The sequence below is a fragment of the Arachis hypogaea genome, chromosome 11, assembly GCF_003086295.3.
Source record: "Arachis hypogaea cultivar Tifrunner chromosome 11, arahy.Tifrunner.gnm2.J5K5, whole genome shotgun sequence".
Taxonomy (NCBI): Eukaryota; Viridiplantae; Streptophyta; class Magnoliopsida; order Fabales; family Fabaceae; genus Arachis; species Arachis hypogaea.
Genome location: NC_092046.1, coordinates 146,446,845 through 146,456,644, shown reverse-complemented (window position 1 = coordinate 146,456,644; position 9,800 = coordinate 146,446,845). Strand labels below are relative to the sequence as shown.

Below are 9,800 nucleotides of genomic sequence, written 5' to 3'. Positions count from 1 at the left end.
TTTACAATGCGAGGTAAGGTTTAGGGTAATTAGGATGTTACAATATGCACTTGAAAGAATATAAGAAATTTCCATGACCTTACCCCTTATTTATGCACATGATGGCTTATTAGACTTGTTCAAGTAAAGTAGCATTGTTCAAGAAGGTAATAAGTACCAAAATCAGCCAGAGCTAGGTCTATATATCTAAAGAACAAACTAATTCATTAATTACTAAGATCCAAACGTAAGAGACCTTTCATTATTGACCACTTTATTTATTCATAAGATAGTTCTGAGCATGATCATATATTTGCCAATACAACAAAATGTTTATTTCAGTTCACCAGAAAGGATTTGATCATCCAAACTAAAAACGCCTTCATCCACTGGTGGTGGTGGTGTCTCACTCTGTGGAGTCTTATGGAGTTTGCTCACATCATAACCCTCATCCTTTGCTTTCTCTACAAGCTCATTGTAGGTCGCATCATCTATATGGCTCTTCCTTGATAATATCTAACCCCCCGAAACATATTGATCATATACATAGTCAGAAAAAACAGAGAACGGAAAATGAGCATGCATATCATAGCATAGCAAAATTTTGGACCTTTTTTTTTTGAGAAAATTAAAACTTTCTTTCACCCCATTTTTTATATCAGAAAAAAGATAACAACTTGACATGGAAATTAGAAAAGTAATTAAGAAAGGCTTACCCAAAGAAATATCTTAGTTGGTCCACCAATGACAGCATATTGATAATCCTGGTCGATATAGAGAACCCAGTAATCTCCAATAACAGGGAATATGGGAAAGGAGGGAGGCACATAGAACTTGACCTTAAGCTTGGCCTCATCGCTATTTGGATCAGCCTTGTATGCAATTCCTTCAATATAGTTCCTCTTGCCATCAATCCAATTCTCATTGAGCACATGAACTGTTCCATTATCATTGAGTGTGTATGTGGCCCTAGTGTCCACAGCATCGCTCTTCTCAAAGAATGAAGGGAAACTCGCTATTTCGTACCATCTACCCATGAACCTCTTTAGATCTAGGTTCTTCACCACCGTTGTGGCGTTGCTAGTAGCCACCGCGGTAAACAGCAGTAGTGAAGCTAGAAGAAATAAACAGTGAAACATAGGTTTTTCTGCCATTGCAAGGTTTCTTAGTTCTTTCTGAGGTTTCATAAGCTAAGGTTGTTTTGGGTAATGAATTCATGAGATTTTCTTTAAGTATTTAATTTGCGGCGAGCGTGTTGGCGTGGAGAATTTGAGGCCTTGCACTTGTATCATTTGGTACCATAATTTGCAGCAACTTTGGATAATTCCTATATTCTCTATTTTTCTTCAATTAATTTTCGATGAAATCGCACAAATCTTTTATGGCTAGTCCTAGGATGGCTACCATTATGATGCGATAGAGCTACAAGTTGAGCGTGAAATGAGGTGTTGACAGTTGACACTTGAAAAGTTCGGTAAGATAACGGAATTTATTAATATCTTGTGAATGTTGGTTTAGTTCAGTCTTAATAATAATACGAGAGTAAAGTCGTCATATACAAGCTTGTGACTGAGGAGCTCAAGTTGCAAGAGAAGTGATCATATATGAAGATAACTTTAATGACATATGAGTGACATAGTGAAGCAGAGAAATGCATTGCTGCAACTCAAACATGTCACATGTGACCATGCAAGACAGTTTGCTAGGCCATAATGTCCTCACGAGGATAGGAAACAGTAACTTTTGTGATTTGTAGCCATCAAATAATTCTCAATGATGATTTTAATGGTATGAGATTGGTATGAAATTTCATTTAATGGCTCACTTTTTTTTGCTAATTACATGTTGACCAAAATTTAATAAAGTTGCTGGTCCTCTAAACTTTTCCATCTCCTCACAATAAATAACCCCATACCATAAATTATTCATATGTTAATTGTTAAGTCTAAATTTTTATGTTCCACTTCTATCCTTTTTTTTTCAAAATATTTTCTAAGTAAATGTGACTGAAAATAAAAGTATTGATACATGAATGTCAAGGTATTAAAATGTGATTGATTAATGGTATTGGTATAGATAATTTATGAGAAAATTTTAGTATTTTTTATTATTATTTTTTATCATTTATTTATTGTATCAAAATTTAATTTAAAATAAAATTACAAAATGTTGCAATTTTAATTAGCGAAAATTACAAAAAAAAAAAAAAAAATGGACACCGTAGTATAGCCAAGTCAGCACCACAACTGAGAGTGAGAAATTAGAAGTAACGATAAGATAAGAGAGCCTCCCAATTTTTCTTCTTCTTCCCCTCCTCCTTCTTCCTAATCTCCGTTATCAGCACTACCCCATGGAAGCCACAGCCACCGCCGTAATGAGTTTTGCCCTTCCCTCCACCAATTCCAAGACACAAACTTGCCACCTCCTCACACGACCCATTAATCCATTCACTCTTCCCCCATCCTCCAAAATCCATCTCCGCGTCCCCCGCCCCCACAACCACCGCCTCCCCACCATAACCGCCGCCATTTCCCGCACCAAGAAGGAAGCCACCGTCGAAACCGTGAAACAGCAGCTCGAGAATTGCTACCTCCTCGCCGGCATCAACTATAAGGGATTCACCGTGAAGCAGTTCCAGGAGCTCCGAAAATCCCTCCCCGAAACCACGAAGCTCATCGTCGCGAAGAACACGCTCGTGTACAAGGCGGTGGAGGGCACGCGCTGGGAGACCCTGAAACCCTGCATGAAGGGCATGAACGTGTGGCTCTTCGTCCACACGGAGGAGATCCCTGCTGCCATTAAACCCTACAGAGACTTCCAGAAAGAGAAGAAGCTCGAAGACAACGATTTCACCGGTGGAGTCTTCGAAGGCAAGTACTACGGCCCCGATGAGTTCAAAACGCTTGAGACTTTGCCCACGCGCGCTGAGATTTATGCCAATTTATTGGGATCATTGAAGAGCCCCGCCTCTGCTCTCGTCAGCACTCTTCAGGCTCCGGCCAGGGACGTTGTGATGGTTCTCAAGGCCTATGTCAAGAAGCTCGAAGAGGAGGCTGGTGCCGCCCAATCATAGCATAGTTTAAACTGTATGTTGATCTTGTTTTGATATTTGATTGTTTAATTGCATTTGAGTTTGAACGTGCTCTATTTATATATATAATATATATGTAGATTGATTGGTTAATGTATTTTGATTGTAATTGAATCAAGGATTCAGAAAGGGAAAATCTTTTGGAATGGATAAGATGTAGAATGATGCAAAGTTGGCCTTTTTAATTTTTAGGGCAAAGATGGTACAAAAAGATTTCCCTTTGAATGATGCAATTTCTCACTAGCTAATTGTTATTAGGTGCCGAGAGTATGATTCTTTTCCACCTATAAGAAGAGGAAGAACGAGAGTGTGGGGAAGGGGAGGCCATTGCTATGCATTCTTCTTGGCAAGCCGTATTTGTACCCAGATACTGATGAGTACGTTGCTCCCTATTCCTTATCATCATAAATATCCTATGCTTCTTGATGAAGATGAGGAACAATTTGGAAAGGATGGTCTTGAAAATGTGATTAAGAATTATGAGAAATGTGTGATATCATCAAATGGTAGTTTGGAACAAGGGATTGTGAAGGATGATGATCACGTTCACCAGATGCTCGACTTAATGTCTCTAAGAAAGATGATCAAGAAATAGACGAGGAGAATTCGGCAGGGAGAATGCTTAATGATGATGAGGTTATAGGAGATGAAATTGACTATGGAATTGTGATGGAACAAGAGTTGAGTGGGAAAAGTAACGGGGAGCAATGACAGTGGGAGACATGGATAGATAAGTAAATTTATAATTTACAAACGTTTTTTTTAGATATTTAACGTTAATAGAGACCAAATTTAAAAAAAAAAATTATATGATATAAAAATTTAATAATTAAAAATTTGGTAAAATTATAGTCACGTGCAGAACATTTGAACCTATTCTTTTTACTTACAAAAGAGAATAAAGCAAATAGTTCAAACATTTCAATTCTGATTCAAACAATATCAAGGTATACTACTATGTTTTTTTCTTTGTTTAACTTCTATCACATTTACCCATGGATTATTGTGAACCTTATTGATTGCTTCTTATGTTATCGTGTTCTTGTTCTATTTTTTTGTTTATTGGTACTTTTTTTTTTTTTTTGTTCCTTTGCTTCTCTCAAGATGTGCACTTTTCCCCTCATCTTCTAGACTCGAGAAATTTTAAAGAAAGAAAAAAAGTTATGTTCGTGTAAATTTTATTCATTGTTTCGAAATCCAATATTTTTTCCTATCTCTGGCCTCATCATACACTTGATTGGGATTTTTGTTTTCTTGAATTTTATCTAAAATTGGAATTTTTGGACACAATCATTCTTTCCCTCTCTTTTGTTTTCTTGAGTTTTATCTGAAATTGGAATTTTTATTTTAGTTTTCATATTTTTTGTTTAATAAATTTTTATTTTTTTAGATTGTTTGTTACAAGCTCGATTCTAAAAGATGAGACAATTTATAAAAAAAAAAAAGAGAAAAACTCAAAACAGTCCCTGATAATTACTTCGAAAGACAACGAGGCTTTTGACAAAAAAAAAATTCAACTCGGTCCCTGATAATTACCTCGAAAGGACAACGAGGTCCCTGTGCCAAGAAAAAGTCAATGTTGTTTTTTTTGGCCCAGAAGTTAATAAGTTCCAAAAACAAAAGATCAGGGACCGGATTTGGTGTTTTTTTTTTTTTTTTTGGGGGTCTCATCCTTTCGAGATAATTGTCACGGATGGGTATTCCCTCTAAAAAAAATTAGTATCGGAAACCAGTTTATTCTCTTTGGCATTGCCATCAAAGATAAATAAAACTACAATGACTAATTCACAAAACAACCAAAGTCTCACCTATCACTACCTGTTTCAAAGTATTTTAATATCAAAATGCCAACTAAATGAACCTCACTTACTGCAAACCGAAACACATAACATTGAGATGCCCACACCTACACTAGCATTCATATTCTCACTTCCTCTACCATGATAATGTCAATCGTGATGCCCACCCACCTTATAACATTACTATATATTGTCACATATCTTTTAAATTGGATAGCCACATTTTGAAACATATGCTTTGCACTTCCAGCTTTATTCAAACCTCTACTCCCCTTCGCGTTCTCGCTTTCATTGATCCATTCCACTATTCTCTTACAACTTGTGGCGAATTCTAGTTCCTCCTGTTTGATGTTAGCTTCCTCTAATAGGACTTGTAAAGCCTGTAGCACTCCTATTAGTATTGTTGCACTGCTTGAAATCTCGTTGACTAGAACTCCCATAAAACCCACTACGTGTTCTTCCTCCTTATCCGATAGATAACCACTCAAACTTGTTTTCATTCTGGTCTAATCCGTTGCTCTTCTTTTTGTGAACTAATCTTCTTCTCTTTATGCATTCATTTGTTCTCTTTTTTCATTAAACCACAAAAGCTTTGACTTGTTCCCAAGTGCTTTCCAATTGTACTGTTCTGTTAATGTGTTTTGATCGTAATTGAATCAAGGATTCAGAAAGGGAAAATCTTTTGGAATGGATAAGATGGAGAATGATGCAAAGTTGGCCTTTTTAATTTAGGGCAGAGATGGTGCAAAAAGATTTCCCTTTGAATGATGCAATTTTTCACCAGCTAATTGTTATCAGGTGCTGAGAGTATGATCTGGTTCTTTTCCACGTTGATCTATGTTCTGTCGTGTAATCATAATCATTCTGTTAGAAATCATTTGATTATAGGAAGTTGATCTATGTTCTGTCGTGTAATCATAATCATTCTGTTAGAAATCATTTGATTATAGGAAGGCTTGTTGTACAAAAATCTATTTGATTTGTTAGAAATCATTCATTTGTTAGTTCAGGACTTTTATTAGATATGGCACTCATTCATTTGATCATGTCCAGGACTTTTAATAGGTTACCTTCTACAATGATTCTTCTATCTCTTCTATGAATTGATGCATAAAAGCTGTCTAGATTACTCTTTCCTTCGAATTTTAGGTTAAACCATACAATGCTAATAAATTTGAACTTAAATAACAGCTTTCAGTGTTTTTAAACTATGTCCCAAGTTGGTTAAGTAACCATGCATTTTAAGACATGCCTATCATATAAAATGTAATTACATAACAAACCACAGTGAGATTAGCCTAAAGATAGAGAGGGAGGAGACATGTTTTCCGGAGAATGATGATAATCTATACATAACTTTTTAACCAAAATCAAAAGTTTAAATTATATTAACCAAGCAAACAGTTCTCCACCTAAATATGGTAACAGGATTTGGATCTAAAGACATGACATCATTTTTTTGGATTTAAATCTAATCAATCAATTGATTATCTGCATAATAGTGAATCAAAGTAGCACAGCAAGGTACTACTGTCATTTTGTTCAACAACCAATTAAACCTTGGCTGTGATTCCCTGCATGCAAAAACCTCATAAAACATCAACCTATTTTTTACCAAATCTTAAGCATTTGTTATGTCTAGATTCAGTAATACTAGGATTTTGAGTGAGTTGTTTGTTTGTCTGCTTTGTGAGTGAGAGTTTCTCCATTGCATTTAGAAACTTGCGCAAATACTTTATGTACTCTGGAAATGTCTCAAGGTTGCAATGGCCTCCACCCTTAACCCATAAGGGGTCATATTTTTCCTTGGACAGTTCCCACAACCTTTTTCCATGAGACCAATCAACAATGTCGTCATTCGTTCCCTGCACATAATCCATTACCACACAAAAAATTATTAGTGGTACAAGGTGTTGATTTATTTCGTTAAGATACTGCATATACCATGAAGACAAATATCCATGTTACTATGTCAGCTTTATGGAGTATTGAATTAATGAACAATCACACAAGGAAACACAATAGAACATATCTAATCTCCCATAGCCACATGGGAAAGGCTTCTACAACTGCATCTGCTCTACTCTCCTTATTGAGGCTTCTTCGTCACATGCTTGAATTATGTATTCTAAGGCAATATTCTACTTTCTTCCACAATAGGACAAAAGCACAAAGTGCTAGCAACTCCAATATCAGTAGGCCATACTAACTAAAGTAACAATACCCCTAAAAAGTATGATGGGAGAAGCATCCGGAAAAGGAATGTATCAAAAGCACGTGTCTAAATGTACAGAGTTTTAATCTGATGACAGATATTATCTACATAGTAAATACTTTTTACCACTCCCTTCTATGTTATGATACAATCGAAGTATGACTATCAACCTTCAAATCAAACACGCATGATACTGGATAACATATACATGTTTTATATTTGTGGTTCAACTGTATATTGCCATCGTAAATTCACTAATGAATGTAAACGTTGAGTAGTACTCATATAGTCAAACTCTTTGAAAGCATGACAATTTCAAATAATATTAATTGATATCTCAAGTTTCTGATGTTTCAATTTCACCCTAGAACCGACAGCACATTGTTTTTACTTGCAGCAGTAATTCATCTTGGGTCTTATAATTTATGAAAGTGAAGAGATTGAGTCAAAATTTTACCATCTTGGTAAAATAATCTAAAGGACATTTTGCAGACAAGTGGAACAACCAAAAGCAAAAGAGAAGTACAACTTGGATACAAGCACCAAGAAAGCGTTGGAAAAGTAGAAAAGTTAAAGTCCAACCAAATCAGCTGAAACTGGAAAGGAAAAGTCTAATATGGTTAAGGATCATTGATTTGCTTTGTGGGACATTTGCAATCAAATCAAGCCTTCAGCTTAATTAATTAACATTCTCATCTGTTTTTACAAATCAATCTAAATAATTCCCAGAATCCACCCCTCCCCACCTTTTATTATTTAGGCCTAACAAAGCCTCTATACGAAGAAACCGTTGTCAGAGCTAGCAACAAATAAAAGCATCACTAAAGAAGGTGATTGTGAAGTTTAAGCAAAGAAAAAGACATAATTGCAGAAACGTAAATAGAAAGGGATACACTATACTCACATGTATAACAAACACTGGACAATTGACATGCCGTATTTTGTCTATATTCTGAAATGATGAAAAGAGATTATTTTGTGAATACAGAAACAACACAGAGGTGAATATTATGAGAGCAATTAATTAACAATCATGAAAGAAGAAGAACAGAAACAGAGAAACTTACTTTGAAAATGTCAAACCAAAATGTCATTTTGACAGGGTAGAGGACCCTTATCCCAGATAGAATGGCACTGTGAAGGACAACACCTCTCAACTTGTGTAGCTTTGAAGCCAAGTGCAGTGTGGGTCCACTCCCCACAGATTGACCGTACAGAATCAACTCTTCTTGCTTAATCCCATACTCGTTCTTCAAACAACTATATACAGCTTCTATGTCGTAATATGTGTTGAACTCAGATGGCTGCCACAGTAATAGTTTCGAATAAAATCAAATATTTAAGAATACAAAAGGAAATGAATGAATGAATGCAGTTTGACTTTGACTTACCTTACCTGTAGATGCTCCATAACCGGAATAGTCATAACTGCAAACACGTAGAAGGCAGTTAGAAAAAGGAACGGAAACAGAGAAGAAAGGAAAAGAAAAGAAATAGAAACGTGCCTCATGATATTGACACGGAGGTGAGCTCTGAGCTCAATGAAAAGGTCGTGCATCTGGCCCAAGTCAGCGGCATTGCCATGGGAGTAGAGGAAGGTGAACCTGGCGAATGGATGTTTCCAGAAGGTAGCGACTATCTTGTTGCCGGCCTTGGTGTCGAGCAAGTGGACGTCGACGTTCTTGTCAGCGGTGAGACCGGAGAACACCACGGTGCCGTCGTCGTCCCTGTAGACGTCGTAAGTGGGGGGCTCTGGCGGGAAGAAGGCAAATTTAGCCGCCACAGTGCCCGTCACATTCCCCATTAATCACTCACATGAAAGAAAGAGAGGTGTGTAGTAAGAAAGAAGAAAGGTCTTGGAACTTGTTTATTGTGTGTGAGAGATGGATATAGATCCGACCTAAGCGCCTGAGCTGGAACTACCAACAACTACTTCTGCTTCCTACACATAACATCATCTTTCTCTCTCTCTCTCTCCCCTTCATTCATTTACGTTAATTAATTCATTCATTATTCAGATTATACTAATTAATAACCTAGTTTAAGGTTTCTTATTCTTTCATTCATGCTTGCTTTATGCTCATTCGGGATTTAATTTGGAAAAAATCAATGTATTTAATTTCGAATTCTAGATTTAACTACACGTGATTTTGATAAAAGAGAAAAGCTAGGTGGGGTGTTGAGTTTCTGCGTGTCTACCCTTTGGTTTTGTGGGGTTACTGTAATGAAAAGTCAAACTTACCCTTCTTCATTGATTATGGCTTGATATGGATTTTCTTGCCCCCAAGGTGCAGAGGGGCATATTTAATATTTATTGTCCCCTTGAGATAGCTACCAGCGGGAAAATCAATCCTTACACCAAAATAGATAAGGATAAGACTCAAGTTAACGACATTTTATTCCTAAGCCAGAAGTACAATCCAATGTATAATGCATAAATTTAAATGAAAATATATAAGCATAAAATGATATTCCATGTTATTCATTTTCACATGCTCATTTTTGTAATGATAAATTTACTAGTATGGAACAAATTCTTTTGACTATATTTGGGAATTTATTGGGGTCAAAAAATGCACATTTCTAAATACTAAAGGCTTGTGGGGGCGATTTGGACAATTGACTTAAATAAATTAGCTAATACTCCAGGGGATCATACAAAAACAAGGGACTGTGGATAAGAGGAACGGCGACAAAAGAAAGAACGAGAAAAGAG

At 36.2% G+C, this 9,800-nt stretch overlaps 3 protein-coding genes across 3 annotated transcripts; 1 reads left to right on the top strand and 2 right to left on the bottom strand.

The window, feature by feature from the left end:
* Positions 1–206: 206 nt before the first annotated feature.
* Positions 207–2,134, bottom strand: LOC112723407 (temperature-induced lipocalin-1). The gene is made up of 2 exons (XM_025774787.2): positions 696–2,134; positions 207–495 (listed from the first exon to the last, which is right to left on the bottom strand). The coding sequence occupies exons 1-2, from the start codon at positions 1,164–1,166 to the stop codon at positions 313–315; spliced, it is 654 nt and encodes a 217-aa protein (XP_025630572.1). The 5' UTR covers positions 1,167–2,134; the 3' UTR covers positions 207–312.
* A 100-nt stretch (positions 2,135–2,234) lies between these two features.
* On the top strand, positions 2,235–4,120 carry LOC112723406 (large ribosomal subunit protein uL10c). Its single transcript, XM_025774786.3, has 2 exons — positions 2,235–3,065; positions 3,329–4,120. The coding sequence occupies exon 1, from the start codon at positions 2,330–2,332 to the stop codon at positions 3,050–3,052; it is 723 nt and encodes a 240-aa protein (XP_025630571.1). The 5' UTR covers positions 2,235–2,329; the 3' UTR covers positions 3,053–3,065; positions 3,329–4,120.
* A 2,106-nt stretch (positions 4,121–6,226) lies between these two features.
* On the bottom strand, positions 6,227–9,477 carry LOC112723405 (uncharacterized). Its single transcript, XM_025774785.3, has 5 exons — positions 8,590–9,477; positions 8,476–8,512; positions 8,152–8,388; positions 7,989–8,036; positions 6,227–6,734 (listed from the first exon to the last, which is right to left on the bottom strand). The coding sequence occupies exons 1-5, from the start codon at positions 8,886–8,888 to the stop codon at positions 6,474–6,476; spliced, it is 882 nt and encodes a 293-aa protein (XP_025630570.1). The 5' UTR covers positions 8,889–9,477; the 3' UTR covers positions 6,227–6,473.
* Between the last annotated feature and the right edge of the window lie 323 nt (positions 9,478–9,800).

What these genes read in the sequence shown, in the direction of transcription:
- LOC112723406 (XM_025774786.3), top strand. Translation starts at nt 2,330, where the DNA reads ATGGAAGCCACAGCCACCGCCGTAATGAGTTTTGCCCTTCCCTCCACC.
- LOC112723407 (XM_025774787.2), bottom strand. Translation starts at nt 1,166, where the DNA reads ATGAAACCTCAGAAAGAACTAAGAAACCTTGCAATGGCAGAAAAACCT. An exon ending in CAACTAAGATATTTCTTTGG is followed by an intron (nt 496 to 695) that starts GTAAGCCTTTCT and finishes TCGGGGGGTTAG; the next exon opens with ATATTATCAAGGAAGAGCCA.
- LOC112723405 (XM_025774785.3), bottom strand. Translation starts at nt 8,888, where the DNA reads ATGGGGAATGTGACGGGCACTGTGGCGGCTAAATTTGCCTTCTTCCCG. An exon ending in TTTGGTTTGACATTTTCAAA is followed by an intron (nt 8,037 to 8,151) that starts GTAAGTTTCTCT and finishes TCATCATTTCAG; the next exon opens with AATATAGACAAAATACGGCA. An exon ending in GTCCAGTGTTTGTTATACAT is followed by an intron (nt 6,735 to 7,988) that starts GTGAGTATAGTG and finishes GATTATGTGCAG; the next exon opens with GGAACGAATGACGACATTGT.